Source organism: Watersipora subatra, chromosome 11 (assembly GCF_963576615.1).
Source record: "Watersipora subatra chromosome 11, tzWatSuba1.1, whole genome shotgun sequence".
NCBI classification, from domain to species: domain Eukaryota; kingdom Metazoa; phylum Bryozoa; class Gymnolaemata; order Cheilostomatida; family Watersiporidae; genus Watersipora; species Watersipora subatra.
The window spans coordinates 36395867-36417595 of record NC_088718.1 but is presented as its reverse complement, the minus strand read 5'-3'; the positions used below and the strand labels follow the sequence as shown (position 1 = coordinate 36417595).

Sequence of the window (21729 nt, the reverse complement as noted above, 5' to 3'; positions counted from 1 at the left end):
CTTGGTGGCTTGCCACTCAGCATACAGCTCAGTGACAGCGTTTAATTGTTTGTTTGAATTAGCATTGTTGTACAAAAACTCTGAAAGTGTTTGTACAATTATGTGTTCATTTCTTATATAAAAGACATAGAAGACTAAAACAAAATTTAGCTTTTTAGAAAAAAAAATGCTTGCAAAGAAGTCATCTAAAGTGAAACACAAAAATTGACACTTTCACCTAGACAAGTAAAGCTCATAGCTGCAAACTTGACTAATGAAAGTAAAAAATATAATTTTATAGTTGATGGTTGTTGAACAAACCAAGAGCAAAAGAGTTCATAGTATACATATAAGAAAAAGGTTTCATTGTATACATTAACCAGTCTTAATTCTGTCGTTCTGTTCAAACTTATATAGTTTAGGTATGATTTCTCTATTATACATTTTAGTTTCAGATTGTTCTATTGCTTATATTTCAATCAAATCTTTTTATTGTTCAACCTAGTTTTGAATTGCTCTATTGTTGATCTTTAAGAGGCACAACAGTAGCAAATAAGTAGAAAAGCGTGTAGGGAGTTTTCTTCTTCAATCTTCAAGACAAGACAACTTCTTTAATGCATTTTTTGGAAGGAGATTTTTCGTTCGATTTTTCATTTTTGTCAAGAAGAGCAAAGGACAAGATATGTGTAATTTATTCTGTACAAGAACTAATCAGCTCGTACCATAGAAGTGAAATTCAAATATTTCACATTAGTAACTGGTTATTGTTACACATTTGTTTTTTAATCATTGCGTTATGCTTATATGTTTATGCTTAGGGTATCAGGTCAATATCGTGCTTAGAAACACCTTTTATCATATTTTAGGCATACAAAATATAGCTACCACCGATTGAAGTTTTTTGGATATTAACTGTTGCCGGTAGAGTGTTAATGAAGTGTTGTTAGAACTTTTTATAGTAGCAAGACAACTCCCCTTTGTGGATGCGGAGTGACCGAATTAAAAGCAGTGTTACTCAGCTGAGGATAGAAATGAAAGTTGTATGCGGGACTGCGGGTATTCATAGAACTCAATATTTAAATGACGGCATGATTTGAACCTGTAGCCCTAAGGCCTTGACCTTGACCTATGTTAATACCTGTTTATATCCTTGACTCATATATAAATAACTATCCTGTCCAAAGATTATGTAGCACTACTCAAAATCTCAGATTCAATTTCATTTGATTCCCTCCTTAAACCAATTCATGTCTTTCATTTGCTGTTTGACTCAACTTGAACGCTATTCAGCAAAAGCAGCTTTGTAAAAACAAGTTTGTAGAGCTTCCTGATGGTCTTATAACAAATGCCTGCGCACAAACTAATAGTCATTTTTGTTCTTGTAAGTGCTGTTGATTGAACTTCCTTCCATAATATACTTACTGATAAAATTTAAGACTTCACTTCTCCCTTTTGGGTTATAATATTTGCTGCTTAATAAAATATTTTCCACTAGTTTATATGTTTCTTATTACAAAATAGCTCAAAGCATTTATCCGATAAATTGCCAAACTGCGTAAGTACTTTTAAATAAACTAGCGCCTTGGCAGTTTGCAGTGAGAGATCATCAGGTGTAATAACTATATGTACAGTTCTTCCACACTACCAGTAGGTGACTGATTGGGCCAGTTGTGGATGTTTGGTTCATGGCATAGAATGTCATGAGTTCTAATTCTGTATGAAGTCATCTTTTTCCCAATCCCTCAATGTGGCTTCAGACAGAAGGATGGAACCCACTCTTACTAAAGTTAAAAGTTGACTTGCAACCAAATTCACATTACAGTTATTTGGTGTCAACAGGTTCACCATGTCTTACTCTGCTGTGTTGTAGGTGCAAAATACGTGGAAATGTGATTACAAGATCTTAAAAGCTAAAAAAACGAACAGTTAGTCGCAGCCATCACAAAACCGCCATAGATGGGGGTTTGGGGTTTGGGTTTATAAGTTTATTTCTCTGATGTTCTCAATCCATTTGGTTATTGTTTTGACACGTGATGTTTTCACGTGAACTGAAAGGCTAATAAAAGGCTCAATATAAAACATCTCGTAGCACTAATTTATGACAACCACTTCAGGTTTTACCGAAGAACCCATATCAAATATAGATGATCGCTACTTTGCAGTTTTGTTTCGGCTTCATCTAATTGTTTAGTTGTAATCTGATCCTGTGACCCATGCTTACTGCCAAACAGCGCGAATAATTTCTGCAGCATTTTTTGATTATTACAGGTGACCAACAGGCTCGTCATGTTTATCAGAGAATTATACGTACTCCTAAGGTTCAAAAATTAAACAAATTTTCACAGTAGGTTATAAGATATCAGTGCTGAAAGTGACAGCATTACAATGATGATGAAATAGACTCAAAAGGACAATAGACATGGTTTTATTGAATGCGTGAAGTAGATTTGTGAAAATATTTCGACGATTGAGGTTGCATGAAAGTGTAAACAGAAGCCATCTCGTTCAACTACGTCCCATTTGAGCCGTTTTGAAAAGAGATTTTAATCTACGGCAGTTTCGTGATGGCGGTGATTAACTGTTTGTTTTTGAGCTTTTAAGAGCTTTTAATCACATTTCCACATATTTTGCACCTACAACACAACACAACAGAGTAAGACATGGTGAATCTTTTGATACCAAATAACTGTAATGTGAATTTTGTTGCAAGTCAACCTTTGAGATTACTAACAGATGATTTTGGTTTTTAATATAATAATATAATACATGTATATAATATAATATAGTTGTTATTTATTTATGTTCTCGACTCATTATCTATAAAAGACTTTCCTGTCCAAAGATTATGTAGCAGCATTTCGTATGCATTCACATCATGTTGGCCAAGTTTGTGTCATGAACAATTACGGTATGATGGCCACTTGCTTATGATTGTCATTGTTAGTTGTCTGCCGTTGAATAAATCATTCATCTATATGACATCCCAGAACACAATTAATAAAAACTCAAACTGTTTATTGGGTGTAAACAAAATAGCTCGACTCAAAATCTGCAGACCATTGTAGAAGAAACATGTATACGCTATCAGAAGTATAATTTGCTAATAATTACAGAATAATTATTGTTCTGTAGTTTTCATGTGTTTCTGTAAAGCCTGGTTCCCATATCGATTGCGAGACTCCGGCGGTAATATTGCACAGCAAAACTCTTGCAACGCTAGGCTCTGCGGTTTATGTTCACATAAAGCTGCATCCCTAATATTGGCATAAAGATGTTCTGCTGTTTCCATGTGGTTCTGTAAAAGACGCTGCTCGGTCTTTCACTGGCACACTAGTTAATTCCCCTTTTTCAGGCTCAGAAATAATAACCCATGAGAGTAGAGTGCCTTAGTATATATTTTCATATAACAGGCACAATCGCAGCCAAAGACTACTCTGCAATCTCAGAAAAAGTGCTGCCTTTTATAGGGTTGGCCTATGACAACAACAAGTATTACATAAGATAGTGTGGTCAAGCTTATGATGGTGATTACATAAGTTGTGGTAAGATGTACTTAATACATGAGGAAAAGGGTATAATAAATGGCTAAATATAGATATGCGTACGTGACAACTACAGCTACCGAAAATCACTAAAATAAAGTGTAAGTTTGTCCTAAAATGTAGCCGACAATGTCTGTATGCTAGGGCCACCACAAGTCAAACAGTTTTTGCTGTCCCAAACATTACAAGAGGAAACGTTAAGCTGTTTACTGTCTTACAACTCGTTAGTCAAAGCAAATTCATATTGAAATATAATTTTTTGTTTTCAGAATCACACAAACAACCTTGAAATTGCTCCTCATGTTAAAGCTATGCTATAATCATGATCTTCTCTATCTATCCGTGTGTTATTCTGTCGATGCTTGGACATTGCCCCATGTAAAATTTGGTTTTTCCATTTCTTAAGCTGTAATACTGCATATCAAACTTCATTAAAAACATCTTTTAAAAGATTTAAAAAGTATATAAAATAACAAAATATTAATTGGCAAAGCAAATCGCTTTGTATTAAAAATCTTCAACAATTTTAGCGAAAAATTTCTCTTTTTATTGCAGTGTACTGTAATGCAGCATAATAACTATAGCTGACTAGGAGAGTCATCACTAGCCTTCTACTTGCAATAGATTTTACTTAGCATCAGCAGTGTGTAACATTGTTCTGGAATGTTCTAGACAATGAAAGCGTTGAAATAAGTACTGACTGGTCATAACTGGCTGATGTCATATGACCAAGAAGCTAAATGTCCTACATATTGACACTTTGTTTAACCAAGCACGTGCTTTAGCTCTTGCTTGGAATTGCCGGTTCTTTGACTGTATTGGCGTTATGCCCTACTTGTTGTTTTCTTATTCATTAGTTCAAGCACACCTGAACAAGTTGATAGACTTAGTATGATGCTTGAGAGCATTATACTACAACTAAATACTAAAGTTCAGCCATTAGTACGGCTATAAGTTAGCACATAGTATGTAGAAAGGTATTTATATTATTGGAAAGAGGACATGTCCTTTTAAGGGCTTGACTAGTTCTAGAATAGAGCATCTGGAAAGCTTTTTGTGCTTAAAACAAATGAATAGAAACTAGCTATCTGCAAATCTGCTAGCATAAAACTTTTACTATTTTCCTCATAAAAGTCTTTACTGTGTACACATTGCTAAAAGGAATGAACTTATTTTCTGATTAAAATATGTTAAAAAACTGTGAAACTACCTTTGAAGCAAGGTGTTGTATATGATGATTGTTGTTGTTTTCCTTGTATTAGAGTTGTGTTCTCTTGTATTGGAAAATTTAATCTATTTCTGTTATGTATGTATTTACATCGAACTACATTTTGGTGAGTCAAGTTTTGGTAGAGTAAAAAGTACTGGATGGCTTTTTACAATTTTGAGTGGTAATGATTTTTCCCTACGAATGCACATGGAACACTGAGTACTAGTAACTTGAATGCTACTGGCATACGATTTCGACGATCTCAGTATAAGAAGCCGTGTCTCAGTATGGCATTAAGAGCTTGGCCGACATCTTTACAATGTCCTGTAGGTAGTGCATTGCTACTCTACCCGGTTAAAAAGGAGTTAAAGGGTCGCTCACGCCAAATTTTAAAGATTCAATGTAAGTATAGATATTTTCTATCTTTTGAGATTTTGTTTACGGTTTTAGGTGATCTGGCTGTTGTTGTATAATTGAGCTGGTGGGCCGCGGGCTACACTAATGCCCGAGGTCATGGTAGTTACGGGTAGTTACGAGAGGTTACGGGAAGGTACGAGATGTTACGGGAAGGTACGAGAAGTCAAGGCGAGTATGAAGGCGTCGGGAGATTCAGGGAGCTTTCATCTTTGCTTCAACCACATGTGAGAACAAACATTTATACAACAGCTGCTAGGATGTTTCAAGATTAAAATTAATAAAACTTAATCACAGTTACCATAAAACCTGTAATTAAACGCCATGGCGCTCTATTCTTCAACCTTTCCTTTATCGTGGAGGTCAATTGGAGGTGGCGTTCAAATAGAGGCTGGCGTTGTATTTTTCAAATGGCTTAACCAGAATTTTTGGAAGATAAATTTGGAACTTTAATGGGCGATGCAAATGTCGCCTATATTTTTCCCTCTCTTTACAAAGGGGCAATATTAAATTTTTTGGTCGAAATATAGCTGCTAACTTACCTCTAACTTGTCAAAGATCTCCTAATAAATAAACTTGTCATGCACCATTTGCTGATGTAAACCCAAATGGGTTTGTGATAGTGTAAACATCGCTATCACAGATGATCCCCAAAGTTATGTTGGGTTACTGCTCATATAGCCTACTGGACATGGTGTACCAGCATTAAGTATTAGCTCAAGCACAAGAAGAATGTCTTGCTAGTATGCTAGTAACTTTCATGATGAAGACGTACATGTAGCTAGCTATAAAAAGATTTAGCTTCATGAGATAGTTTGTATTAAAAACCTGTTTTCATTGGTTTCAGCAAATTCAACTCGCTTTTCAAGAGAGCCACACACCAAAACATGACTTACATGTAAGACAAAGTCCTTAAAGGTTGACTTGCAACAGAATTCACATTACAGTTATTTGATATCAAAAGATTCACCATGCCTTACTCTATTGTGTTGTAGGTGCCAAATATGTGGGAATGTGATTACAAGCTCCTAAAAGCTAAAAAACGAACCATTAATCGCAGCCACACGAGACTGCCGTAGTTTGGATTCTCTTTCCAAAAAGGCTCAAATGTGATGTAGTTGTGAGAGATGGTTTCTGTTTACACTTTCATGCAAGCTTATCCGTTGAAATATTTTCACAAATATACTTCACGCATTTAATAAATCCATGTCTATTGTTCTTACGTGTCTATTTTATCGTCATTGTAATGCTGTCACTTTTAGCACTGACATCTTATAACTTATCGTAAAAATTCATTTAATTTTTTAACCTTAGCTCGAAGGAGTACATATCATTGTCTGATAATAATGATGAGCCTGTTGGTCACCTGTGATAATCGAAAATCGCGTCAGAAATTATTTGCGAAGTATGCGTCACGTGATCAAATTACGACTAGACAATTAGACCAAGCCGAAACAACACTGTAAAGTAGCAAGCATCTGTATTTGATACAGGGTCTTCGGTAAAACTCGAAGTGTTTGTCATAAACTAGTGCTACGATAAGTTTTATACTGAGCTTTTTATTGGCCTTTCAATTCACGTGAGAACATCACGTGACAAGACAATAACCAAACTGTAATGACAACGTCAGATAAATAAACAGATTCTAATCTACGGCGGCTTTCTGTTTTTGAGCTTTTAATAGCTTGTAATCATATTTCCACATATTTGGCACCTACAACACAACAGAGTAAGACATAGTGAATCTTTTGATACAAAATAACTGTAATGTGAATTTTGTTGCAAGTCAACCTTTAAACAAGACATGATGATGAGTAGACAACTACTCACTCAGTGAAATTTTCAAATGAGAAATCAGAGAATTCAAAGAAACCTGTGAAAGGTAATAACAAACAAGCCCTTAAGGAAGAACTTGCACAACATTTTAGTAAATTTTATCAGAAATTATCAGTACTATGGTATCATTTGCAATTTTTTTTGATGTTTGAGGTGACTTGATGGCCAGGATGTTAATAAAATTAAAAAAACCTTGGTCGCGGTTAAAACCCTTAGAAGAAAAAGATATGCACAATGACATCCCTAGTTGCTATCGCTGATGTGGGCTGCTGCTTTCAAGTTGCGGCGCCACGCGTTTCTGTTCGGTCTATTTGCCACTATAGACATCATAATCACACTTTCGCTTGACCTGAGCATTTTAACTGCAATCAAGTTTTATAGATTTCAATCTTGAAACATCGTGACAGGCAGGTCGTCTCCAAAATCAAAAGCGATCTCAAAGGATAGAAAAATATTGATATTTTTTGATAAAGTCAGCTACAACTTTTTGTAAGTTTATCTTCAACTACATGTAGGTACTGGTCTCCAATAATTATACTAATACTATGAAGTGTCATGATGGGACAATTGTGTTTTTATTTTAGGGTCCAATGATCGGCTCATTTTTTTCAAATTAAGGTATGTCCCTTGCGATCAATCAACACCGAGCTCGTTAACAACACCGCAGCTTTGTGTGGAGTTATCATACTCATATTACTGTGAGAGGATGCTTATAGTTTTGTTACCTTGTCTTCCCTATTGTATCCCTAGCCATGTGCAACTAGTACAAAGTAGATTAATGTGTATCCACTTTTAATCTTTCTGATACTAAAGGTCGTAAATGCGTGCGGCATTTTCATAGACATCGCAGTCTCTCCAGCTTTCTATGAACATGTCATGCAAACATAAACATGCAAACGTATATTTAATGAATAAAATTCGTTTTATCGCATCAGATCTTATCAAACTGGTAAGGTTATGCCTGATGGGAACCAATTGTATGCAGTTTTGCAGCTATGATAAAGTACTCCACAATTACAGCATTACCTGATGTTTAATAAATGAAAGTATCTTTCCTAACTTTATCATTTTTTTCCTAATTAACCTACTAAGCAACTCTTTCGTAAAATGTATAGCTTACAAAAAATTCACACCTAATGAGCGCTGTAACTTTTTATTTGAGTCAAATTGGCATATATAACATTAGGCTACCTATAGAAATTTTAAATTTTATGAAACAGAAAGTAGTTTTGCAATTATATATTTGTAGGCCCATCTGTAGATTTGTAAATTTATGAAATGTATAGTTTATAATGAATTCATACCTTTTGAACATTATAACCATTGTTTATCAGGAAGCAGCCGGGATTCAGTAGTTATAGTACTCTCCACACAATCAGTAACTCAGTGGTTTGAATCTCAAAAAGACCATTGATGGTGTTTGGAAGGGTATCAAGTCAGAATTGCTCATGCCCAAATGGTCTCAATATATTCCGTATCAAGGTATATTTACGGTCGCCACTCATTTGCGGTAGTGGCCCCTAAATGTGATAAGCCAGAAGAAAAAACAGTACAACTATTTGTTCAAGCAAATGTTTTGCATATTTAACATCATTTTTATAAAGTTATACCTTTACAGAACCAAACATGTTTTAGTAATGGTATATTTGTAGATCTATTAATGTTATGGAATAACAATATGATAATATATGTACAATTTTGAGGTACAAAAATTCATTTTTACACTAAAGTCACCTGTATTTGAACCATATGGGCAGCATCAAAACCTCCGACTGAAGATACATAGACTATAGAGTTATACCTTAATATACAAGCCTAATGCACTCTGGGACTAAGCTCGTATGTCAATTTTCTGGCATCGAAAAACAGTATTTCCTATATAAAATAACTAAGTTCAAATTAATCCGTTCCCATGCTATGAAACAATCACCCAATTACAGAATAGTACAATGGAAAAAAGTTTTTCTATTTGTTATAATTCAGTACTTACCCTAACAAAGTAACAAATACGCATTTAATTGTGATGATCTGCAACAAAAATGAAACATCACTATGTACACTACTGAACTGAGTTTTTACTCTTGAACTAGACGTTGTGGATAACGGCGATCCTAGGAACTTGAGAGCAACATATTCGGTACACTAAACCTTCGTGACCCAACATAAAAAAAACTTTGAATTTAACGTAAATGAATTTAGTTTACTAATTACACCCTTAAAGCCAAGTTGTAATCTTTTACTAGACTTACTTCCATTTTGTTGTCATATTTTTTAGTATCTGTTTCCAGTTATGCGCTTTTTGTCTCGCTTTCTTTATGACTTTTAGTCTACATTTAAAAACCTTTTTGCGAACTGATTCGAGTAGCAAGACTGAGCTACGGCATGCTGTTCTTGAAATTGGCCTCTCGCACACCTGGCCATACAATGTAGTGGTCGCCGAAAACTGGCTCGTAGGCTGGATTTGTAGCTCAAAGATTATTTGTACCTCAAAGAAGAAACTTGCTAGAAATTCAGCGCATATCTCGAGTTTCTCACATATTGGGCACTCGTATGTACAGCGATGACTGTTTCATTCAAAAGATTGTTTCCAACTACAGCAAACCGCGAATAGCCGGGTTACATCAACTTAAATAAATATTTTACTCTATGTGTACTGTGAACTGTAGTGTTATTATAAAATGTAACAAATAACATAAAATTATTTTGTTAGAATAAGGGAAAACAATTCCTTACTACATGAATAAAAGTATTTTTGAATAAGATGATAGAGAAGGTGACGTGTAGGCTGCTAAGATAGATGGCAGAGAAGGAGACGTGCAGGCAGCTAAGATAGATGATAAAGAAGGGGACGTGCAGGCAGCTAAGGTAGATGGTAGAGAAGGAGACGCGCAGGCTGCAAAGATAGATGGTAGAGAAGGGGGCGTGCAGGCAGCTAAGATAGATGGTAGAAGAGGTGACGTGCAGGCAGCTAAGATAGATGGTAGAGAAGGGGACGTGCGGGCAGCTAAGGTAGATGGTAGAGAAGGTGACGTGCAGGCAGCTAAGATAGATGGTAGAGAAGGGAACGTGCAGGCAGCTAAGGTAGATGGTAGAGAAGGTGACGTGCAGGCAGCTAAGGTAGATGGTAAAGAAGGTGACGTGCAGGCAGCTAAGATAGATGGTAAAGAAGGGGACGTGCAGGCAGCTAAGGTAGATGGCAGAGAAGGGGACGTGCAGGCTGCTAAGATAGATGAAGGTAACGTGCAGGCAGCTAAGATAGATGGTAGAGAAGGGGACGTGCAGGCAGCTAAGATAGATGGTAGAGAAGGGGACGTGCAGGCAGCTAAGGTAGAGAAGGGGTTTGGGGTAGATGGTAGAGAAGGTGACGTGCAGGCAGCTAAGATAGATGGTAGAGAAGGGGACGTGCAGGCAGCTAAGGTAGATGATAGGTTTAAAGTAAAAAGATATCATCAAAATGAGGCAAAACGAGCCACGCAGGAAGAAGATTATGAAAAATGGAAAATGAAGACAAAAGCAGAATTAAGTTTAGTATAGAATCAAAAATTATTTTCGAGAGTGTGTTAAGCAGGCTAAATTCTTTCATGTTAAATTTAAAGTTCATGTTATGTTACGTAAGGTTGGAAAAGGTGTTGTTGTCAAGTGTCTTTTACACCTCCGTTGGTGTTTGTCTGTCTTGAAGGTAGGAACTCCATAAATTCTTTTATACAAAATCGTTAAATTTTGTTGCAGGTCATTACGACTAGATAGATATTTGTTACCTTTTGTGCGTCAGCAGTGAATTAAAACACATTTTGGTCGTTTTTTCAAAGGATTGGAAATGATCAACTTGTATTTAGTTATTTTATATAAAAAATATTGCCTTGATATACGACATGGTTGACTTACAGCGTAGCGTTGCCATGGAACACCTTATTTTACCAGGTTGAAGTATGAATGAAGAGCCAATTGGCTTTTTGCCAAACTGTGCTCACATGATTCGATACAAATACAGGTCATAAGACAGAGCTAATTTTTGATGATTGACAAAGGAGGTAGTGAATCCCAAGCATTACAGCGCTGAAGGCATTCAGTTGTAAAATCAATCAATCCAGACAGCTTCAATGTTGAGGTATCAACGCCTCCAAACTCAAACCAGTAAAAGCCGATTTAGTATTATGGGCTAACAAATCTTCTCTGCTAAAAGTCAGAGCCATCCTAACCAGGCCATCAGATAAGCTCCGCCCATATCTTAATGTTTTTGTGCTATCAGTGTGCAGTCTCTCGGAACATCTGGGCCATATGCCGCGCGATATTTGATAGATCGCTGGTACTGTACTAGTAATCACAACTTGGAATCAACAGCTGGTGAGTACAGGCTTGTCTCTCTTTGGTTTGTTTAGGGGAGTTTTACATGTATATTCTAACTAGAAAATGCATCATTGTACTGGCAAATATGTGCAAGGAGGCTATAGCTATAACTTCATTGAGGGAAGACCAAACAGCCTTGTCCTGAATCAGTAAGGCCTGGTTTCCATATGACAGCGCAATGATCGTGCGCGGCCCAGTGATCGTACGCGATACATTTTTTGGGCTGCGACGCAGTGTTTCTATAGCGTGCGTAGGCGCCTTGCTTGCATTGGACATGGTGGGTAATTTCCTTACTTTTTCGTACGGCAGACTGATTTCTTCGGAAACCAGCCCTCCCTTGCGACTTTGCGCTGTCATATGAAAACCAGGCTTAATCTTTCGTACAGGAGACCGATTTCTTAGAAAAACAGCCCTTGATTTGAATTGTGCGATGGGTTGAAAAGGTCGAGCGGTGTATTGTGGGATAGGCTACATCATCGCGCACACCCGTCGCAAGGATCTATTCTGTTGGATCCTTGCGATTAGCGTACGCATGTCGCGCGATCGTCATGCGTTGACGTTTCCACATCACAGCTGGCCTACGCACGACGTCGTGCGCCTTGTTGCACGCCCTGCGCTGTCATATAGAAACCAGGCTTTAGAGCAGAGAGAGGCTTCTTCACAAGAATTTCGTACTTGTTTGACCTTGACCGCAAACTGCAAGCAGAAATCAGAAATGATTGCTTTGTTGGCAATCTCGTTGTAATATTTGCAAACGAGACAGTTTGGGTTAACCTGTGCTCTCGTTGTATCTCGGTAGCTGAAGATGGGGCTAAAATTTACAGAACTCGGACTCATTCTCTATTAAACATAGAGTTTAAAATTTCAAGCTTCGAGTTTTTCGATGGTTGCATGCAGTTTGTTCGTTATAGGAGGTCTTACAGTGGCGATGTCTAAACATTTTGTATAGAGATTATGGGGCAGGCTAGTTCTCTTTAACCAAAAGTTAATCCCCATGGAACAACTCTTAATTGTTTGGCAAACCTGCACATGCGCCGCAATGTAGGTCAATGACAAATCCGAAGTCTTCTTATTAAGGTGCGTTTACAACAAGACAATTTGTTGGAGTTGTATTTCCGTTGAGAGAGTTTGAGTTGGAAGGGCTTCAGGTCTGTTTGCAATTTACAACATGTTTTAGCAAAGACTTTAAACCAAGTCAACTCAACTCCTACTATACAAAATGGGCCATCTTTTTAGGCAATAAATTATAACGACGATATTCATTCCATTTTGACAACTTATCGGCATAAACTCAAAAGTGAGCAATTCCGCTGCTTAATGCCATGTACACGTATATGTAATAATTATAGTGCAATATTATCTGGAAGTGTGGGGTTCCAGATAAAAGATGGTGGCTGCAACATTAGAATTAATTGCTCAGTATCTATTGATTTTAATGCTATTTTCACCAAATCCTTTTGGAGAACGGAGTACACCGCCATTATGCTTGTATTTTCAGCGCTATTGCAATATAGGATCGCTCAGATCTATGCTTTATTCCGTCAATGACATCTGTCAAAATCAGGCAAACATTATGCATCATTCTGCCGATCTTGTGTCGGCGACCGGAACAAAGCTGTTTTTACAACTATTTTCCATTTTACACCAAACAGACCTCATCAGCGTCACAGCAACTATGATAAAATGTCCTGGTGTAATTGCACCTCATGTTTATGTAGCTGACTATTTACTTGTCTAACTAAATGAGTTAATACTTTGATCAGTATATTATTCCCACTTATTTTCTGTTATCAAAAATTTTTTAGGAACATCGGCTGTAAATAGCTCAATATTCATTATGAAAACAACTACTACTGCCCATACAATTATGAGTGAGCTGTCATACCCGCCTTCATCGAATACACCTTACTAAGAAGTTTAGTTAATGTTCTCTCTCTGTCCATTAATACAAGATTATTAATTAACAACATTATATTGTTATATTATCTATATCAACAATATATTATATTATCTGCTACATTATGTTTCTTCTAGTGCCAGTCCCGTGCACCATGAGTGATCAGCAGGATTAATGAGAATGAGCATTGTTTTCCTGTAATGTACTAAGGAGGCCAAGTAGTGTAATGGTTAGTCCGCCCGTCTGTAAAAAGAGGGGTTGAGTTAAAGTCCTGTGTGGAGCAACTATTTTTGCTAACACTAACTGGGGATTTAGACAGATGGACAGCCAGGCGGACACAACTCTTGTTATAGTAAAGATTGCTATAGCTCCATAGTCTGCCAAGTTTAATATTAATTGAAATCTTGTTGTATTCCTATTTAAACTTAGCAAAAATGTGGAGCTTGTAAACTTTTTGATTTTCCAGTGACACTAAAAATGGAAAACAACCTAGTTTTTCAAACTTCGATTTGGAAGAAATAATCCATATTCGGCAGTTGAAGGAAAAGGCCAAGGGCAGCAAAAATTTTGTTGTTGTATAAAGTTGTTAATTTCTATTGCATTTCAGTAAAAAAGAGCAAAAATAACACTTTGAGACTAGAGTAACATGCAGTCTTACAACTCTTGTATTGGTGGACACTGCCTTCTGCTAAATTTGTTTAGATTCACCCTATATTTGTAGTGTACAGGCAGTTTGTTTAGTATAGCCATCTACTCTTATTCTCAACTTTACTGTGACTTGTTACTGTAATAACTTTTATCTAAACTAACTGCATACCCGCGACAAGAGTAACAAAGTGCCACCTGAATCTTTAAATATTTGGTTTAATTTTCCATGAAAAGTTTGTCTGCAATTTCATTTAAGATATAAAGATTTTTGATGTTATGCATTTTATTGGCAGTAGTGCTTTTGTGTAAATATTTCTTGATTTGGAATTCCTAATACTATTACTATTACTACTACTGTTACTACCACTGCTACTACTACTACTACTACTACTACTATTACTAATACTACTACTACTACTATTACTACTACTATTACTACTACTACCACTACTACTACACCTACTACTACTGCTGTTATTACTACTACTGCTGTTACTACAACTACTACTCCTGCTGTTACTATTACTACAGCTGATACTACTATTACTACTGCTACTACTACTCTTACTACTACTACTACTATTACTACTAGCATAGAAAAAATGTATATATAGGTTTGACTTTGGCTGCGATAAGTGATGAGGCAGAGGCAGCAGGACCAATGATTACTATTAAAGCTTACCAAACAATGTACAATCTATCATCCACACGCTTCTGAGTCACCACGGTGTGTAAGGTTTAAACCATAACTGCCACGTACAACTTTTACCGTATTTTGTAAGTAAATCAGACTCGCTGATTTCAGCGTGTTATTCATCTTTATCTGTTATTTATCTTTATTCATGTTATTTCACCTTTTTTATTCTAGATCGGTCTAAACATTCCTAAATTCCGTTCCTAAAAAGCTAGGTTACGTCACGTATTTATGGGCGGAGCTTGTTGTGCCGATCGTGTTGTTTTCACGACTGATATTAAAACGCTGTAAAAAAGCCTTCAATACTCTGAACATTTGTGGACCAATCTTTATTTTGAGTACAAAATCGGAATCACCATGTCTGATTTACCTAGTCAAAACGATAAAAGTTGTTCGTGACAGTTATGGTTTAATATATCACCGCTTTTAAATAGTCTGGCCAGAACAAGATAAAACTGATGAGAAGCTCTAGTTTGGGCAGCGCAAATTCTGAAAATTTTGGTCAAATTCACAAGTTAGTTACAACTTGAACTGGAACTTACAAGAAATGCACTGTTGAAGTTGTAAAAACTTCGTACAGTAGCAACTTCCTCATATTTTAATTTATGAAGAAACCAATCAAAGATTACCTCCTCTTGTCTGCCCTTTAGGTGATAGTGCAAACATGTGCTGCTAACTATGCATTTCTACTAGTGGCTTGGCAGTACAGGTCATCCTCAACTTACAGCCGTGTTTGGTTCCGTCCAGTCGTAAGACGATTAGGACAAAGTCGATTCTGTATAGTGTCACATTAAATTCTGAGTGCAACACCATAGAATAATTAGTAACTGTATCAGGCTAATAGTAGTTCTGTTTTAACACAGTCCTGATACTTCGATTTAGGTGAAAAAAGTTTTTGCATTTGCGATAGAATCTGTGTAACTACGTATTTGTGGCTAAAAATCTGAGGCTATTTTGATTACACATGGTTTCTCTTTATTTGCTCGAGAAATGCAAAGAGGAGTTGCGGCGAGATGCAAGTAGTTAAGGCCAGAAGAAACTTGGGAAGGTATTGAATGGCCAGAAGAACATGAAATGAGTGAAAACAAAAGCAACAATCAGAACGTAACTGGTCGAGCAAATGATGTTACTATTGGTTTAAAAATATTAATTTTTGTTTTAAAAATATTAATTTTTGTTTTAAAATGGTAATTTTTGTTCCTGAATGTATTATAAATATGGTTTGTTTATATCATTTGTTCTAAAAGATATATTTGTGACAGGTCGTATCATTTTTAATACAAATGATGCATCTCATATAGTGCACAATGAGCTCCCAAAGTGATAATTGTCAGTGTGACTAAGACCTTTGTGAAGCCAAGTCATTTCCACCATTCATAAAAATGTGATGTTTGTAGCCTGTGGTTGCTATGACCATCATAAACATTAACAAATAACACTGTTTAAATTCCAATCCATCATCTTTGAAGACAAATTTTTTAGTTTTTTGTGTTGACATTATTGACAAACATCACCTTCGATAAAAAACTTTATCTCCGGTTAAAATGCTTCGATTTCAATTCCGAAAACAGTTTTAAACAGCTGAGAAATTTTTCTATTACATAGGACTACAACAATTTTGTGATCCATCTTTATTTGTACTGAAGTTGATATGACTTGTTCCATTTGTAACATTTGATAGATACTATTATATAACTTATAAATTTGCAGTTTTGTAGCATATTATTTGATAACATCATTGCGGTAATCTGAATTGGCGTACGATGGATTGCCGCTCATAACCCCTCTTCTATTGCACATAAAAACTGGTTTCGGCTTATTGAAACCAGTTTGTTTCAGCTTACAGCCTCGCACTGAACTGCTGACCTTCCCATTGTATAGAGTTTATATGTATAAGCTACACGCAATCGATCTACACACGCATAATTATAGCCTAGTTAATGGAGTAAAAGATACTAGCTTGTCATGCGTTAAACTGACTTCTGATTCATTCATTCAAAACTGTCATTCATGATTAATCACTATTTCATAGCAGCAACTTTTCATCAGGCGGAAAGCAATTATCAGACCAGGTTAGCCTAATCAGCGATTAGCCTGATCAATATATCATCCAGTAGTTACACTCCAACTTGACTCACCATTCTTTCCAAACAACCTAGCAATCGCTTAAAGGTTGACTTGCAACAAAATTCACATTACAGTTATTTGATATCAAAAGATTCACCGTGTCTTACTCTGTTGTGTTGTAGGTGTAAAGTATGTGGAAATGTGATTACAAGCTCTTAAAAGCTAAAAAATGAACAGTTAATCGCAGCCACACGAAACCGCCGTAGTTTGGATTCTCTTTCCAAAACGGCTCAAATGTGACGTAGCTGTGTAAGATGGTTTCTGTTTACACTTTCATGCAACTTTATTCGTCGAAATATTTTCACAAATATACTTCACGCATTAAATAAAACCATGTCTATTGTTCTTACGCGTCTGTTTTATCGTCATTGTAATGCTGTCACTTTTAGCAGTGATATCTTATAACTTACCGTAAAAATTCGTTTAATTTTTTAGCCTTAGCTTGAAGGAGTACATATCATTGTCTGATAATCAAGATGAGCCTGTTGGTCACTTGTGATAATCGAAAAGTGCTGCAGAAATTATTTGCGAAGTATTGGGTCACATGATCAGATTACGACTTGCCGATTAAACCAAAACAAAACTGTAAAGTAGTGAGCATCTATATATTTGATACGGAGTCTTCGGTGAAACCCGAAGTGTTTGTCATAAACTAGTGCTACGATAAGTTTTATATTGAGCTTTTTATTGGCCTTTCAATTCACGCGAAAACATCTCGTGACAAGACAATACATAAATTTCATGACCTACGTCAGAGAAATAAAGAGATTCCAATCTACGGCGGCTTTTCGTTTTTGAGCTTTTAAGAGCTTGTAATCACATTTCCACATATTTGGCACCTACAACACAACAGAGTAAGACATGGTGAATCTTTTGATACCAAATAACTGTAATGTGAATTTTGTTGCAAGTCAACCTTTAAGCCTGGGTCCCCATATCGATTGCGACACCCCTGTGGTAATCTTGCAAAGCATAACGCTAACGACGCTAGGCTCGGCGGCTTCTGTTCACATAAAGCTACATGGCTAATAATTGCATAAAAAATGTTCACTTGCCATGCCGTTTCGATAATGGTGACCTTCACCTGTACAGTGCATTTCGGGAACGTTTTGTCTGCGACTTTTCGCGAAATTTGAACAGCGCTAAACTCTTGTGTGGACCGCTGGCTACTAACGGTGGTGCTCAGAGGTACCCGGCGTGTAGGTTCACATTTCACTGCTAATAGCCTGCGGTGCTATTGCCGGCGCTTTGCGGCGTATATGGAAACCAGGCTTTTCACACATACAGAACTTAACACACAGGCCTACATAGATATATTTGCTCTCTCATACATGCATATCATACTCATTCTTCCAGACAAAGATAATTACTGTAGCATCATTCTCTTCATAATAAATTGTCTTCTCTTCATTATAAATTGCCTTTGTAGGCCTACATATAAATCTTAAGAAATCTAAGTAGGGCTAATTTTAACTAGCAAGCCTTTCATGAGAGGAAGCTTCTCAAAAATAGGAAACCGCAATCAAGCCTCAGCTAACATAGCGTGACAAAGATCCGCCCACCACTGCAAATGATTAATTTACAAACCTTCCATAGTAGTGAAGTGGTTGCGAGCACGCACTATAATAGTGCTAGAAAGTGAATCAAGCTGAATTTCGACTAAGTTTTATTAAGTTGCAAAGAGGGTTCTGACATTTAGTTTCAGTTGTAAGACCTTTAATTAATGAAATCAATCAGTGAAACTAGCTTGAACTAAAAAGTTGTATTTTATTTTAGATATTTAGGCTGCAGAACTGAACATACTAACATGGTTTGAGATTTTTATGTTAGAACTTATTAGATTTTTACAAGGCATTTAATTTTATTTTGTACCTAAATTTTATCAGTTTTTAATAAAATTGTGAATCTGTATTTTTTCTTAGTTGGTGTGAGTCTGGTATAACTAGCTGTCTTAACATGAAATAGTCACCTGCGTATTCCTATAAGAAAAAAAAATTGGATTTTGAACAACTGGTTAAATATGCTTGCCAGATTTATCGCTGATATCCTTAGATTTGCTGAAATTTTTTTATTTATCAGAGGTCATAATGCCATAGCCTCTCTTTACCTTACATCAGCTAACATGGGACTACAAACATTGCCACCCCGTAACAAAAATAATAAATCTGTGTTTGTCCAGTAAATAAAATGAAAAACCGTGGCATGTTCTGTAAAGCGGTAGTCTTGATGCGCATAAGGAGTCTTCCTGTATAAATGTGCCAGTTTTCATTTTTCACTCGCAACTGGCAAATTCAAACATCTGAAAAGACGATGAAAAACGTTGAGATTTCTATATATATATATATATTACATATATATCTATGTGTACTAAAAAACTACAAGTTTTGTTAAAAAATTTTATTACTTAAAAGTTTCGTGCTTCGTGCGTTAGGCGTGTATCAGCCCTGTTTTTACTCAAATCATTGAGCACTCTTTTTAATAATGTGTATAAGTATAACTTATATATATATATATATATATATATATATATATATATATATATATATATAGTATATGTGGTTTACACTGTAAAGTAAAGTGCTCAATAATCGAGTCAATTAGAGCTGTGTATGAAGTTTATTAAAAACTACAGGTTAAAATCATTACTACTATTAGTTTCATGCAATCGTGTTGCAATCTTCAGGTAGAATCTGAAGATTGCAACATGATTGCATGAAACTAATAGTAGTAATGATTTTAACCTGTAGTTTTTAATAAACTTCATACACTATATATATATATATATATTTCTATAGATTTCTATATATATATAGAAATCCTTTTGCTTGCAAGCGTTCCAAACAGGGTTCCAAGCAAGGATCTCATTCAAACTATTATGTCTCTGGACTAGGGAGGCATACAAAGGCAACAATTACGCCAAATTGAAGCATGATTTCTCAGCTTTATATTGATATTATTTTAATCACTTCAGTCATGTGAGTTCAGTGGTGTGAGTTCCCTTCAAGTTTTGACAAGTGATCAGGATTGTTGATTTAATCTAGAAACATCCTGGCAGTCAGATCACCTCAAACATCAAAAACAATCGCAAACGATTAAAAATACCGATACTTTCTACTAAAATCTACTAATATTTTGTATAAGTCCATCTTTAAAAACAAAATAGTAGGCCTATGCAGGTATTGATAACACTGCTTTTTCAGAACAAAACTTATTTATGAATGTCAGTACAGGGTATCAAAACAGGTCTAACTATAGTCAGTTCTCGCTGCCTTTCACGGCTGTCAATTGGTTAGGACTGACAAAATGTAAATCTGTATGAACAAAATAATAAAAATGAATGGAAAAAGCTTTTCTTGGTTACTTTACACGTGAGTAGGCTCGACAGCGCTTAGCGTGAGAGGTAAAGGAGACAGTAAAAATAAGACAACTTACTCTAGTTTAAGGTGAAATCTAAAGTTTAACTTGGCATATTTGTGGTTACATTCTTTTCAGATTTTTGCATCCAATTTTTAAATTTTTCCCAAATTATTTTAACAGACAATATTTAATGAGGTCCATTAGAAATAACTTCAAATTATTTATCAATGTTGCTTATATGTTGCTGTTTCTGCGGTGAGAACCTGAACTATTGTGTATACAAGTAATTGTTACTGCCTAGATGATTTTTTGAATGAGAAAAAAATTTCTGGCTTAAAAATATGATATAACCTGTTTTCTCTCAAAAACTTCAAAAAATTTATCCAATCCGAAAAAGGCAGCCATTAGTCTTTCTCTTTTCAAGAGTGTCCAAGCTCATTCTGGAAAACATTTGTAGCCTTTTTATGGCATCAGCTCATGTAAAGTTTTATGCTGATTAAATTGGTGTCAAAATATTTTTTATAGATTGCAGTTTAAAATTTATTACAATTTATATTCTATCTTGTCAAATATTGGGTTTTACCAAATATTTAATAGTATCCAGGTATAAAGGTTATTTTGGTACTGTAAGAGTTAAAACAGCCATTTGACTGTCTCTTTGATGTAGTCTAAATCTGTTGGCCACAGAGTTGTACCATCTGATTTCATAGAGGGATGATTATTCAAGGACATAAAGTACTCTACAATAATGAACTTCAGCCTGCACAGGTCCATATAGCTGATGACGGGGACATTGCGGGAGTCACCCTCGGGTATGACAAGGACCTAAGGCTGCAAACAGATGAGGTACGTTTTTAGTGACCACCAGGGAACTTTTTCATGGATTAAATTTGCAGTGTTGTTGAATGGATATAATTTGGCTTAAAAACCTTAACTCTTTCGCTATCATGAGCCGATGTATCGGCTATGGCGGTAATAGAAGTACAAACCGTTGGCCGATGTAACGGCTTATCAATAGGGTTTCACTTTTCATTACGAAGCCTACACATAAGCTAGACCAATCAAATTTGGTTTCCAATGAAACAACCTTGCTGCCAATCACGTGCAACTAATCAAAAATCTTTTTGCTAGGCAGTTCACTTTTTAATCATTTTTCAAAACAGGAAAACCTGATTGCTATCGTCATAGCAAAAAGAAATCCACCGTGTTCGTTCAATGCAAAGGAAGCGTCAGAAATTTTGTGAGAGTGGGATTCACTAATTAATTTTATACCTTTCTTGTAAAAAATCTGTATTTATTCTCGAGATATTGCATAAATACTAGTGGTATATCAAATTTTCAAAAATCCGTTTGAATTAATTTGGTCAGAATAGCGATTTTAGTGCCGTAGCGAAAGAGTTAAGTTAGTATTATTTGAACGAAATGTTTAGCAAGGTAGGTCTTTGGTTTACTACATCGATCTGCTCTTAAGATGGCGTGTAACTCATATTTGAGTGTAAGTCGTAAACATTATAGGTGAAATACTGTATATGCCCTGTACCCTATTGTACAGATAATAAAATGCAACAAATAATGGGCTATTTCACAATCAAGTGTACATCAAGGATTTCAATTTTGTTATAACACTGTACTGTTTGTTCAATAGCAAAATACTTTGTGAGGTTTAAGATCCTGGTAG

General features: G+C 35.8%; 2 protein-coding genes across 2 annotated transcripts in view; both read left to right on the top strand.

Annotated features, from left to right (window-relative positions):
• The first annotated feature begins 9296 nt into the window (after positions 1-9296).
• LOC137408014 (sodium/potassium/calcium exchanger 1-like) lies at positions 9297-10515 on the top strand. Its single transcript, XM_068094405.1, has 2 exons — positions 9297-9431; positions 9766-10515. The coding sequence occupies exons 1-2, from the start codon at positions 9297-9299 to the stop codon at positions 10513-10515; spliced, it is 885 nt and encodes a 294-aa protein (XP_067950506.1).
• Positions 10516-11233: 718 nt separating this feature from the next.
• LOC137408367 (allantoinase, mitochondrial-like) overlaps positions 11234-21729 on the top strand; it is a 36899-nt gene continuing 26403 nt past the window's right edge. The window contains exons 1-2 of the mRNA XM_068094868.1: positions 11234-11325; positions 20762-20897. Coding sequence (XP_067950969.1) covers positions 20766-20897 — 132 coding nt within the window. The 5' untranslated portion in view covers positions 11234-11325; positions 20762-20765. The remainder of the gene's footprint in view (positions 11326-20761; positions 20898-21729) is intronic.